The sequence below is a fragment of the Hakea prostrata genome, chromosome 11, assembly GCF_041222555.1.
Source record: "Hakea prostrata isolate BN-2017 chromosome 11, UWA_Hpros_2, whole genome shotgun sequence".
Taxonomy (NCBI): domain Eukaryota; kingdom Viridiplantae; phylum Streptophyta; class Magnoliopsida; order Proteales; family Proteaceae; genus Hakea; species Hakea prostrata.
The window spans coordinates 10032374-10046652 of record NC_142610.1 but is presented as its reverse complement, the minus strand read 5'-3'; the positions used below and the strand labels follow the sequence as shown (position 1 = coordinate 10046652).

Below are 14279 nucleotides of genomic sequence, written 5' to 3'. Positions count from 1 at the left end.
GCGATTACCCAGTAATATATAAAATTGATAAAATAACCTGCGCGGCGCCCTGTATAAATATAATTGATAAAATAAACCTGCGCGGGCGTTCCCTGTATATATATAATTGAAAAATAATATAAAATAATCAAGGGGTGGGCTGTAATTGGTTGAGTAAAATAATATAAGTTCTAAAGTAAAACGTCTTCATCTTAATGTATTTATTTTTTTACGAAATTTGTTTATCCTCTCTCCCCCTTCTCGTCTCTCTCTCCGGCCCCTCTGCTTTTTTCCCTTTGCGTTTCCTCTCTCTTTTCTCTTTTTTCTCCGGCGCGCCGTCGGGCTGCCGGCGGCGTTCGGCGTGTCTCTCTCGTTTCGGGCCTTTCGGTTCGCTGTTCGCTGGCGTTTCGCCGATTTTCGGCGTTCGCCGTTTCTTCCTGTGGCAGCAACCCATATATTCAAACTGTTTTCTGTACTGATTTTGCACCGCACTAAAAACTGTATTTAAACCGTTTTTTTACCGAACCGTACCGGATCGTTTTACAAATATCGAAACGCAACGTACCGTACTGTTTAAATTCTGTACGATACGAATTTGATTTTCGGTATTCAAAATGTACCGGAACCGTACCGATTGAAACTTCGTCTTTCATTGTTCGACAATTCCCTTCCCTGCTTCTTGCGCGGGTTTCAGTGACGAATTTGAGTCGAGCACCAACTCGGCAACTCCTGTACCTCTGTAACCCTAACGGCTTCTTCCTCGTTTCACAGGTATCCTTCTCCTTCTTCTATCCTTCTACCTATTTTCCTTGTCGATTTCATTAAGTTCTCATTAATTAATATCTTCATTTCGTTCTCTGCAATTTCTGCATATCAATGGAAGCTGTAAATATCTTTCAACTTCTGTTCTTCCTATTCGATTCAGTAAACTTACCTATATCTGAATTGTATAGAGTAAGAAAATCTCTCCTCGCTCTTCTTTCTTTTGTTTGGGGCTCCACTGTCTGCTGTATTCTTTTACTTGCGGAGCTCTAATTTGCGAACTGGGGTTTAATCTGCTTACTTGCCTAACTTGTTTGTTGTTGATGATGGATTGAGCTACAGGCTGGAGCGACGGATTTGTCATTCCCATGGCTGGAAAGAAGAGAGGTTCCGACTCTGTTGCTGAGTTAGAAGACCACATTGATTCTGTCACCGACAAACATCCTTCGAAGCCTTCAAAAGTTTTGAAGAATGAGGACACTGAAGCCTCAGAAAATGGGATTGTTTTTTCGTCTTCCACACCTAGTTCAATCAAACCCATGGAGAGGAGGAAAAAAAGGAAAGCAGTGGATAAAGAGAGACACCGGACTGATTCTAATTCTGGGGTGGTGCCCAAAGCAATCCGAGTGAGTGCAGATCTGACAGCTCAAGAGACATCAGTGACACTACCTTCTGCGAATGGTGGACTACCTGAATTCCATATTGGTGTTTTTAAGGATCTTGCTTCTGCTGATTTATGCGTCAGAGAAGCAGCTGCTGAAGCATTGGTAACTGAGCTGTGGCAAGTTCAGAACGCATTCATGAAGCTTGGAAAGAAGGGAAAGGATGACAGTTGCTTTCAGTTGGAGGCTGAAAAGGATGATGGTTTGAACAACTGTGCCTCTTCTGTTGGATATGCCATCCGTAGGCTAATTCGTGGTGTTTCTTCCTCGAGACAGGTGATAAGTCTTGTAGATGATTAGTTTTTGGACATGGATGTCTATATTTGTTGATAACTGTTGTTCGGTCACTATAGGAACTTCTCTCTTTATCATTCATCTTTGTGGACGTGTTTTAAATATCAAAGGACTGGATGAATGTGATGCCATACGTTTTGCAAGGAGAAAGTTCCCAGTCTGTAAGTTGGGTCAATTGCATCCTGTGTCTTGTGGTCCCATCATACTTTCGGAAAAAACAAAAACAAAAAAAATTGAACTTATACTTTGTAGTTGCAGTTAGGTTAAGCAATAAGCATGTAGAAGCAGAGAAAATCAATAATACAGACACAGTTTCAAACTTCCAAGCAAGTCACTCTTTCTTTAGAAGTAACAGGATGCAGAGGTCAATCAAGATTGAGGGTCTCATGATTGGTTTTTCTTGGGCATGTTGCACCAATGCATTTCCTGCTGATAATAGGACCAAAACAGACGGATTCATAGTCTGACCAGGACTATAGACTTGTGTCTATGGCTGTTGATGATCAGTGATTGACATTTGTTGTCTAATATACTGGTTTCTGGCATACATAAACATGAAGAATTTTATCAGGCCTATATGCTCATTGTATAACACTAAAGAAATGGTTTTGACTATGATATCAAATTGCTTCATAAAATATGATTTTTCTAAAGCAATTGTGTTAAGGAAGTGTATCCAAGCGTGAAACTACATAGTATATGTTTTGTCCCCAAAATTTTTTTAATTTTGGGGTATTTCGTTGTATAGTTTTACATTTGACTGTTTAGTATTGTTGATTTCAGTGCGGTACTGAAGGAACAGTATTTTTGGGCTGATAAAAATTTTATGTTTGAATTCTTGAGCGGGGGATGTAAGTTATAGCTTGTAGAAAATTGAATAAAAGGTTTCGGACTTGGGAGATTTTGAAGGTTGTTATTCATAGAGAAGGAATTCAACGACTAAATAAGAAAAATGACGAGCTTCCTTCCGTGAAACTTTACAGAACAGATTTAATTGATTTCATACTTGCATATACTGGCTTTCTTTTTTGCCCAGCATAATTGGTATATGGTTTCCCACTTCAAACATTGTATGAGGATCTTTAATATTAACTGTCCGAGCTACAAACCTCAGTTTGTATTGCATTTACTTTATGCTAATTTCAATATACTTCAGCGTTTTAGACAATATTGTTCAAGTTTTTCAACATTTTCTCTGTTTCCTGTTTGCTGAATCATTGACTGTCAGGTTACTGACTAATACAATGTTGGAATCTAATATTTGTAATTTCTATGCAATCTATTTTTTGTTTATGCAGTGTGCAAGACAAGGATTTGCATTAGGTTTGACTATCTTAGTTGGTTCAATCCCATGCCTTAAGGTGGATTCAATTATGAAACTAATAGTTAAGTTATTAGAGATCTCTTCTTCAATGAAGGGTCAGGTGGGTAAAACAAATATCTTATACTTTTGAACATGTTTTGATTAGGTTGTCGTTCTCTGCATGTGATATTTTTCAGTTTCTTTTGCATGGCATTGCAGGAAGTAAGGGATTGCCTTTTGGGTCGCCTATTTGCCTATGGTGCTTTGGCGCAATCTGGACGAATAGCTGAAGAGTGGAACTCTGATAAAAACACACATATTGTGAAGGAATTCACCAGCAGTGTTATTGCTCTTGCTTCTAAGAAACGTTACTTGCAGGAGCCAGCTGCCTCTATTATTTTGGATTTGATTGAACAGGTACTTCTTGCATCTCTTTTTCAATGAACACGTTCGTTTTTTATAGGATCTTTTTCAATGAACGTAAGTTTTCACAATCTCTTACCTATTTCATTGAACCAGGCAAGTGACAAAACACAACCCAAACATCCTTGTTGGAAATAAAATAGTATGGATATCAGTTATTGCATCTTTTGTACTTCAATCCCTTAATGATGCTACACCCGCCCTCCCTCTAATTCTTTATTGGGTACATAGGTATATAAGACTTGGGGTGCTGAATGTTTTGAGGAACTACGCCTAGGGTGCCTTGACCTGATAAGTTTAACTAGGTTTTTTTTAATTAATTCCAAGTTCTCTTGTAGGCATTTAGATTACGACATCATTCGGTTTACCATTTTAGCACCCTTATGGTAGAAAAATCCTTTGGTCAGATTTTTTTAATGCAAACACCAGAACAATTTTCCACATAATGAACTTGCCGCATTTTGGCTGGTGAGCAAATTGTGGGCTACTTTCACTATTCCTCCCCCCCCCCCTGGTCTGTGCTAAAATTCATTATGAAGTGGCAGTAATTCAGCATTTGCTCTTTAAACTGCTTGCATAACATGTGTAGTTTCAGGTAGGATGTTGGGGTTGCCATTATGGCTGGTAAAGTTGATGTCTCCAGTATAGGGGGTTGGAATTGAACAACGGGTGGAGAGGGGTTGGAATAGAGACGACCTGAACATGGCAAAATATTGGTCAGATCTGATGGGTATCAGTTGAGATCAATCCCAAGATATGCCTGATCTGTCTAGGTTGTCCTGGATCATTATCCGAATTGGTCAACTCGTCGGGATCAGTCGGTTCGATCTGATACAAGTTATCCCAGGATATCCTCTCCTTTTTTTTTTTTTAATTCAAATAAAAAATTTCCCCCATTTGGGGCTTTCATGTTGTGGTTCATAGATTTGGGGATTCAATTCTGCAGAAGAAAAGGGGGAGTGAGGAAGTTAGGGATCTAAAACTTGAATGTGAAAGGGGAGTGAAGCTTGGGAATCTTTTTTTATCACAAGTCCTATATTGGATTAGCTGCATGAGTGTCGTGTATGATTTCCATTGGGTTGAACTGCAATAAAAAACAACAAGCTGTACCTGTTGCCCAGGGTATCCTATGTTTAGCAGGGCCTAGGGAGGGTCAAATGGACACAACCTGACCCTTTTCCAGAGATGCTGTTTCCAGGACTTGTATCTGAGACCAAGCATTCAGCAAGTGAGCACTTTAAGTCATGCTAATGCAATCTGATGGTTACAGGTTTAAAACTTCTAAACAGATTCTCCCATCAAGCAGGGGGTAAAACTACATACATTTGCCCCTCCTAGACCCTGTAGTAGTAGGAGCCTCATGCACTTAGGTGCTCTTATTTAAGCTAGTATAGATACTGCAAACGTATTATGTCAGATGTTAGGTTTCCTAGGCTTAGTTTCTATAGATAGTGACTGAATCTGTAATTTACCTGTCTATTTCTAGAAATATTACTGACTGATAGTAATTCACCTGTCTATGTATTTTTCTTCCAGTGATATCAAACATATTACCCCTAATGGTGCTGGACATAAAATGTTTAGTGCGCTGATATGCTGTTTTCATTTTTATATTTAGTCATAGACACCTCTTTTCCTTCCTTCCCTGTTTCTCTTTTTGTCTCTCTTCCACATACCCCCCCCCCCCAAAAAAAAAAAAAACCGCTCACCCCACAAAAGAGGAATTAAATTCTAGTAATGGAAGTCTTTGTGAATTTTTGTGTTGCCTTTTCTCATGTGCACTTCACGAATGGAAGAACAGTAGTTGTTGATTGTTATTACCTTTGCCTCTCTAGTATTTTACATTGTTGCTCGTTAATTTGGTTGATTTAGATACCTATAATTTGCTCTCTTATGGACCTTGGGACTAATTGTTTTCTGTTTAAATCTTGCAGTTGCCTGCAGAAGCATTACTGAGTCATGTACTTGAAGCCCCAGGTATAAGTGAGTGGTTTGCTGGAGCCGTTGAAATTGGAAATCCAGATGCATTGTTGTTGGCCCTGAAATTGCGAGAACATGTTTCTGTGGATAGCAAAAAGTTTGGCAAACTTTTGCCATATCCTTTCAGTACTGATAAGCTGTTCTCTGCTGACCATTTATCCTCCCTTGCCATGTGCTTTAAGGTAATTTGCAAATCTTACTTGTCCCGCATGCATTTTTGTGGGGAAAATATTTACCAGTATCCATTCCTCTCCTTGCTTGATATATTGCAGGAGTCAACTTTTTGTCAGCCTCGAATCCACAGTATCTGGCCTGTTTTAGTAAATATACTCTTACCAGACACAGCTTCACAAGAAGAGGAGGCAGCATTAGGTTCTACTAAGAAGCACAAAAGGAGTCGCAAGTGTAACTCATCAGAGGAAGACATTGTGAAAAATCTCCACTGTTTCTGTGAAGTTGTCATTGAAGGGTCACTTCTTCTGTCATCTCATGATCGTAAACACTTGGCCTTGGATGTTCTGCTTCTCCTCCTCCCAAGGTTGCCTGCGTCATGTGTGCAGATTGTACTCTCTCACAAACTTGTCCACTGTCTGATGGATATCCTTTCAACTAAGGACTCCTGGCTCTATAAAGTGGCACAGCATTTTGTCAAAGAACTATCAGATTGGGTTAGACATGATGATGAACGACGAGTTGCAGTCATTGTGGCCCTCCAGAAACACAGTGGTGGGAGATTTGACTGCATCACACGGACAAAGACAATTAAAAATTTGGCTGTGGAGTTTAAAACTGGATCAGGTTGCATGCTATTTGTCCAAAATTTAATGACCATGTTTGTAGATGAAGTCCCTGCGGGTGATGAACCATCAGACCAGAGCCAGACAACAGATGACAACTCAGAAGTTGGTTCATTGGAGGATAAGGATTCTCTGGGGCCATTTGGAACTCCTGATAACTTAAAAAGTTGGGTTATAGACTCCCTTCCTCGTGTATTGAAGCATCTGAAACTGGATCCTGAGGCAAAGTTTCGGGTGCAGAAGGAAATAATGAAATTTCTAGCTGTTCAGGGGCTCTTCTCTGCATCTCTTGGCACTGAAGTAACGTCGTTTGAGCTACAAGAAAAGTTCAGATGGCCAAAAGCAGCTACATCAAATTCACTGTGCCAAATGTGCATTGAACAGCTCCAATTATTGTTGGCAAATGCTCAAAAAGAAGGGTTGCCATCTGTGTCAACTATCCTTGAGCCAAATGATCTTGGATCCTATTTTGTGCGGTTCCTCAATACACTGTGCAACATACCTTCAGTTTCACTTTTTCGGTCCTTAAGTGATGAAGATGGGAAAGCATTCAAGAAATTACAAGCAATGGAAACTCGGCTTGCTCGAGAGGTACTATATTCTGTACTGTGAGATTTATATGTTTGACCTTTGAATTTTTGAAACTAGGCTAATCCCTAGGTTCCAGGCCAATGTATCAGTTAAACAAATTGACTGGTTAGAACTATTACTGTTGTTGCAGGAAAGGAATAATGGACCAGGTTCTGCTGCAAATAAATTACGTGTTATGCGGTATTTGCTCATCCAGTTGTTGCTGCAAGTCCTTCTCAGGCCAGGGGAATTTTCTGAAGCTGCCTCTGAAGTTCTTATGTGTTGTAAGAAAGCATTTGGCACCATTGATGTTGACTCATCAGGAGATGATGAATCAGATAGTGGTGGGTTGCCTGAGTTAATGGATGTCCTTGTTGATACGTTGCTCTCTTTGTTGCCTCAATCCTCACCTCCTATGCGATCTGCTGTCGAGCAGGTAACTATTGTCACATTATCAGCTACATCTGTATTTATTCTCTCTGTGGGACTGGGGGGTATACCTAAAAAAATTAGTAGTGTTCGTCACCTTAAGGTTTAGGTGCATGCGGAATTCAATCATTTGTTCAAGATGCACCTAACATATCCTTCGATGCATTAATAGCTTCAATTGGGGCCAGTCCTGATCCAGGAAGCTAGGGAGTAACAGGAGATTACATGTCCGTCTGTTGCTTACCTCCATGTAGCAGTGAAATTGATAAATTGATCCCCAGTCCCTGAGGCTCATTCTTTGATTCAGAGATCACTTAGAAAACTATAATTGCTTGAATTAAGAATTGAAATCTCGATTCAAGAACGGGAAAAAATTCAGAAGATCAGGTCTGATAGGGGCAGAAGTCAGGTATTAGTGTACCTGATGTATCCATCCCCCAGGCAGCTCCAAAAGAGCCTAGAAGAGAGCCAAGCCCATCTGAAATAGGGCCCAAACAAATGGGGGCCGAATTTGACCAAGGGGCAAAATGGTCATTTTCTCCCCGAGAATTGAGTCTATTTAGTAGGGTTGTTTTAGAATTACTTCTGATTTTTTTTATATTTTGGTTTCATTTTCTAAATTGGAGTCTTAGTGATTAAGTAAGTGTTGTTTCCTTTTATTAAGAGTCTTTGAGTTGTAAATTAGGAAAGAGTTATTTCCTAATAAGGAGTCCTAAATTTAGGTGCTAGTCTATTAAGTTTGGATTGTTTAGCAATGAAGTTTCCTTGGATGAGTCCAAGTCCTTTGATTCAGGCTATAAATAGCCTTTCTAGTGTAAGTTATTGCCAAATTTGATTGAATGAAATGAGTTTTGAGAATAGACTGGTATAGTCGTGAGATCCTTGTGAGGGTGACCTGCGGTTGGGTTAGAAGCTCTTATCTTCTTTAAGCATGCTTCTACAACTCCAGCCAAGCATCCATCCACAAGTATGTTCAAACCATCCTCAACATACTCAGCCCTTCCCTCAGTTTCAGACCCACCCTAGCTCTACCAAAACAGCCGCAAGCCTTCTTCTTCTTCCCCACGTTTTCAGTCCTAACCCCACTAGGATACCCTCAACCCCAGCAGCAAAAGCACCCATTATACCCTCATTAGGATTGCCTAAGCCTATAGAAACTAGTCCTAATCTTAAAACTCCCAACGTAGCTCTAATTCTAGTGTTCAGAATTTCTGCACTTCAGTTTCTACCTTGAGAAGAGGTGCAAAAATTTTGAAGTTTCCAAGAACACCCTAGCCTTTCCAAACTTAATCCGCTTTCTCTGAAATAGTTTCTAACTTACAAATTAGTAGTATTACTAATTCTGAATTACAGAAACAGCAACCCTAGCTGAACCCTAAATTTTAAAATTCAAATTTGAAACTTGAAATCCACCAAACTTCAGTTCTATTTACCCATTCCAGTACGGTTTTAGACCTCTAAACCCCTCAACTGAAGCCTCCAGAAACCCTAGTTGAGTGCTGGTTCCATTCTAGAAGATCCTGATTATCTATCCCAAAACTTGGCTTCACATCAGTACCATTCACTTAGGAGAACAATACATAAATGTAAAAGCATTACCCAGTGTCGGATATAAGGATACTGAAAATTTTTATGCTGAAAACTAAGAGCGAAATTTGAAAATGCAGCTAAAATCAGGATTCGAGGGCAAGCAACCAAGTCGTTAAGCCTCTCCATACTAGGCTGATCCAATCTTGTGTCCCTGCCTTAGATTAAATCCCACAAGGCACATAATACACCACCACACTTCTGCAGCTATAGTCTTCAATGGCTCTCACTCTGGCCACAGGTAGTCTTTTCAGGTTCAACTCTGTCCTAGTGTCTCTGGCTGGTTGCAGGTAACCCTTTTTTGACGGCTTTCACACTACTTCAAGTAACCCTTTCCACTGTTCGATTCCATTACATGGAACCATGGTAGAAGATCTCGCTCTCGAGAGAGATCTCGCCACCTTGAAAAAGAGAGATCTCGACCATCTCGGTGAGATCTCGGTCGAGATATACAATTTTTTGGCGTCAACTCGGTGGGTTTTAGGGTCCCAATTGGGTTGAAACTTGGTATTTAGCTTATTTAAGGCCTTTTGAACACGTTGGTAATGGTGGCTTTGGATTTGTCAGAAACAACCCTATGTATGATTTCTAAGTCTACCCATAGTGTGAAACCAAAATGTAGTAGGATTAGGGAATGCAATGTTATTCAACATGTAATATAGAACCTTTAAAGCATATAAATGAAAAGCAAGTATATCAAATGCATCAACTAACTTACATGTTATCAAAATTCCATCCATATGAGTATCACAATCTCAATTTTCAAGAATAAAATAATTATACAATCATTAGAAGTTCTATATAAGTCATTAAATCATAAATTCATAAGACAAGTAGAGAATGATTGATCTTCCTTGTTGTAGATGTGCTAAGAGTAGTTGCAAGTGAAAATTCAGCCAAAATCCACAAAAAAAGGCAAAAATTAAGAGTTCCAGGCGAGATCCGGGCGAGATATGGCAAGATCTCGAGCGAGATATCCCAACTCGCAGGTCTCGACCTCCAACTAGTCTCGCCAATGTGAAAAAACGAGATATCTCGCGAGATCTCCCACCATGCATGGAACTTGCCTCTGATATTATGTTATGTTGATATTATTCATTTAAGAACCAATAGTACAATATCATCGATTGCTAGACCTTCATGGAACACTTGAACATCAATTACAGTGCCTGGTTCAGTATTGAATGGTCTTCAGTTGATCAGAAACTTTCAAGGTGGGACTTTCACCAAAACCAATTGGAGTGAAAGATTAAAAAACGGAAAAGAATGCAGAAAGATAGAAGGACAGTTTGGAGAGGCTCGCTCTCATCTGGGCCTCTTACCAGCCTAAATGCATCTCTCCCGCTCAGGAACATCTTCCTTTGATCCTTTCTGGCAGGCGAGTGACAAGTTGTCAAGGAGTGTATCCCTCAAATGCCTGCCGCAATGCTTTGGTTGTGGTGGCTACACCTGCCGCCCAAGATTGGTCTTAGCCAAGCTTCCGATTGACCCTCCTTTTCTCTTACTTGTTTAATATGTCAATTTGATCTCTAGTGATAGTGGTTTGACTTTCTTGGCTTTTTGGGTGACTAATTAAACATTTTTAATGGCTTCTAGGCTGTTAGAACCTTTATATAAAACAAGATGCAAATTTTACAATTAGGAGACGAATCTCTGCGTCTTGAAGTTTGTCTTGATCTTCATGATCCTCATGCCTCTTTCTGAGTCTGGTATCAACTCTTGATTTGCTCTTGGTTGACGGTTGAATTTGATCTTCCATAGTTGTTTGTTGCTTGAGGATTGAAGTTCACTGTTTAGCTAGGGAATAATAATACTTTACCAAGAGCAATATTAGTAATATTCCCAAGAACCATCACAACCATGTTTAGTTTATCACTACAGCACACAGTGAAATTCTAAATGCCAACAGCAATCTGATTATCAGAAGGGTGAACAAACTGTTCAGGCCAGATACTTGGAATGCAGGCCTTAGGGGGAAACCAAGTTCTTATATGGTATTGTGGTCATTCGTACGTGCTCCTAATAATCACTGATAATATAAGCCACGTAAAGAATCCCATTACAAGAAGAACCCATCAAATCCCATAACTACTTGTAGTCTTGACCCTATCTATTTTGATTGTATGAGTTTCCATATGAAATAAGATGCAGCCCTATGCAGCAAAACCCTGTGCTTATCTTTTATCATTTTTCAACATTAGAACTGTACTTAACAGTTGTTTGGATTTGTAGGTTTTCAAGCATTTCTGCAATGATGTTACTGATACCGGACTGATCCGCATGTTGCGCATCATAAGGAAAGATCTGAAGCCCGCTCGTCATCAACCTGTGGACAGCAATGATGATGATGAAGATGAAGATGATGAAGATCTTCTTGAGATTGAAGAAGCTGAAGAAACTGATGAAGTTGAGGAGGATGAGATTGGTGATAATGATGATGAAGCAGATGACTCTGAAGCAACTGGTAGAGTTATGGAAGACGGAGAAGAACTTTCTGAAGCTTCTGAAGATTCTGATGGAGGAATGGATGATGATGCAATGTTCCGCATGGATTCCTACCTTGCCCAGATTTTCAAGGAGAAGAAGAACCAGGCTGGAGGCGAAACTGCTCAGTCACAACTTGTACTGTTCAAGCTTCGTGTCCTCTCACTTCTTGAATTATATCTTCACGAGAATCCAGGCAAGTAATCATTTAAAGTTCCCCTGATGGGTTGTTGAACAATCCGTTCGTAGGATTCCTTGCACAGAAGACAATTGCACAATTCAACTACCCGACCTATCACATATTTCCTAGGTTGCTAGAGAAGAGAGAGAAGCACGTTTGCTAGCTGTATCCTCTCACCTCTCAGAGGATGGCATTGTAGTCCTAGATGGCAAGATTCAACTCTGGGGGAGGAGTGGTTTGCATGATAGATGGTGAGACTGGGCTGTGGGATGGAATCTTCATAATTCCTTCTATTCTATATGGCAGCGGTTATTTCTATCTAATATGTGCTATTATACAATTACGGGTCCAGTTAAGTCCCTTGAGCCATTTCAGTCCAGACTTCTCATAGTATCTTTTCCCTGAAAACTAATGGGTTTATCAAACTCAGAATCTAGATCAGCATTAGGTTTAGCCTGCTCTGGTTCAGCAGTAATTGGTGTCGAATCAACCTTAACCCCACAACCCAGCATGGATCACCTGCTTTGGATCTGCTGTGTTGTTCTCCTAGATCGATGAGAGATCGACTAGGAGCTAATCCAAATTTCATGGTACTGGTTGTCCTTACCTTAAGCAGCGTATTTTGTTATTGGTCCTTTAAGGGTATTTTTCATTAATCTGACAAATAGTTTTGGAAGTAAAGTGGAATTAAGGAAGAGAATTTATCCTCAACAATTTTTCCCCCTGGCTGTAACATCCATGGTTATTCTTTCATGCAGGTAAGCCACAAGTTTTCACTGTGTTTTCGTACCTGACCCAGGCATTGGTAAATCCTCATACCACGGAAGGTAGTGAGCAACTTGAACAGCGTATTTGGGGAATACTACAGAAGAAAATTTTTAAAAGTAAGGAGTACCCCAAGGGTGAACACAATCAACAGTCAAATCTTGAATCTTTGTTGGAAAAGAGCTTGAAATGGGCTTCAAAACCATTCAAGAGAAAGAGGTTTGCTACAAGTCCATCAAAGAAAAAGCAGTCAGCCAGCTTGGCCCGGCACAAAATGATTGCTGCGCTTGCAAAGAATTCAACATTTTGGATTTTGAAGATTATTCATGTGCAAGATCTGTCTGATACACAACTGCAGAGGGTTATAGACATCTTCCAGCATGTGCTATTGGGCTACTTTGATAGCAAGAAGTCTCAGTTAAAATCTGATTTTGTGAAAGAAATTTTCCGGCGTCAGCCTTGGATTGGAAACCAGCTTTTTGGTTTCCTATTGGAGAAGTGTGGTAATGCAAAATCTGAATTTCGACGAGTGGAGGGACTTGATCTAGTTGAAGAAGTGCTGAAGTCGTTAGTTTCTGGAGTAGAAAACAAAAATGAAAAGTACTCATCAAGTAGGAAATTCTTGAAGGCACATATGGTATCTTTATGTGAGCTGTTGGAGAAATTACTGATGAACATGCCAGAGAAACAATCTAGGAGGGCTGGGGTACGTCGGTTCTGTGTTCAGGTATTGCAGTCAGTATTAAAGCTACACCTGAAAAAATCATTTATGGGATCTTTAACTCCAGATGCATATGCTGCTTGTGAATCTCAACTGGCTGATACCTTTCTTCCTTTCAAGTCACGGGAACAATGATACAAGGCCGCAATGGTGGAGGCTGTAGTCTAACATTCTCAAGCTTGGCCCTTTTAATAGCATAAGGGATCATAGATGCATGACAATCCTATCAAAAATATCTCGTAAGCTTCCTAGTTGCTGGAGCTTACTTTTAGTTTGGGTTTTCTTCTTGTTAAGTTCTGGCAGTTAATTGGCAGTTTGGGATCCAGTTTTATTCAGGCTTGGTACTTGTTTCAGAGTTGCAAGGGAAGGCTCCCTACATGACCTTGAATATCAGGCAAATTTTGAGCTAAATGTAATTTGAATTGGCAGTGTAATACTTAGTAAAAACACGAGTTGGCATTATTTAAATGATGACTCACTTACATCCCTAGCTATCAAGTAAAACTTGAAGATGATAATCTTACTTCTCATGGCATGTCTTTGTCATTGTACACTTGGTGGTCAAGTAGTCAATTATAAATGTTTCATATTGTTTTTAATGAATTTGAAAAAGAAATGTGGGTGTGCTTCTGGTATAGTTGTACTAGCCTTTTATATTGAGGAAATAAGTCTAATGAATTTTTGGGTTCGAACTTCCATCTCTTCACAGGTCTCCCTCCACCAATTTTATGGGTTTATATGCCTCAATCCTGACTAGTTTGACAATGACGGAAAAAAAAGTCAAAAAAATATTATTTATTTAAACCCTAATTTGGTTGCTTGAATGCCCAATGGGATCAGATTATGCATACATAATACCTTTGCTTTTCAAATTTAAGATCTTATTCCATACAAACAAAATAGCTAGTTTCCTAATATTAATGAAAGGGTAGTCTCTCATCCAAATAATAGTTCTTCCAAATCAAAGCATCGGAGGAATTGATCTAGAACTACAATGATCTAGAACTACAATGGAACATTTGAATCTTTGTAACTAATTAACTACGAACAATAAGCAAAGAAAAAGGTCTCACCATAGTCACACTTTAAAAGAGGGTAAAAAAAAGAGAAGAGTGAATTTGGATAACCAAGGGGGAAGGGTGGCACCGGTAGGATATGTTGAGGGCTTGTGTGCTAAGTTTTAGTAGTAGTTGTCATATAAAAGCACATGTCATTGTAGAGTTCGAATATAATGAAAACTTCTAAGCTACTATTGGCTTGATGCCTTAAAAGGTGTTACATACCATTTGAATTCTTTCCATTTATCATTCCTCTCATTTGATTTCTTCCATTCATTATTCTT

At 39.5% G+C, this 14279-nt stretch overlaps 1 protein-coding gene across 1 annotated transcript; it reads left to right on the top strand.

The window, feature by feature from the left end:
* The first annotated feature begins 595 nt into the window (after positions 1–595).
* Positions 596–13553, top strand: LOC149000013 (uncharacterized). Its single transcript, XM_089140244.1, has 9 exons — positions 596–750; positions 1084–1679; positions 2996–3121; positions 3220–3417; positions 5358–5585; positions 5676–6791; positions 6922–7206; positions 11019–11466; positions 12210–13553. Exons 2-9 carry the CDS (start codon positions 1110–1112, stop codon positions 13070–13072), a joined length of 3834 nt encoding a protein of 1277 aa, XP_088996370.1. The 5' UTR covers positions 596–750; positions 1084–1109; the 3' UTR covers positions 13073–13553.
* Positions 13554–14279: the final 726 nt, after the last annotated feature.

What these genes read in the sequence shown, in the direction of transcription:
- LOC149000013 (XM_089140244.1), top strand. Translation starts at nt 1,110, where the DNA reads ATGGCTGGAAAGAAGAGAGGTTCCGACTCTGTTGCTGAGTTAGAAGAC. An exon ending in CTTCTTCAATGAAGGGTCAG is followed by an intron (nt 3,122 to 3,219) that starts GTGGGTAAAACA and finishes ATGGCATTGCAG; the next exon opens with GAAGTAAGGGATTGCCTTTT. An exon ending in TGCGATCTGCTGTCGAGCAG is followed by an intron (nt 7,207 to 11,018) that starts GTAACTATTGTC and finishes TTGGATTTGTAG; the next exon opens with GTTTTCAAGCATTTCTGCAA.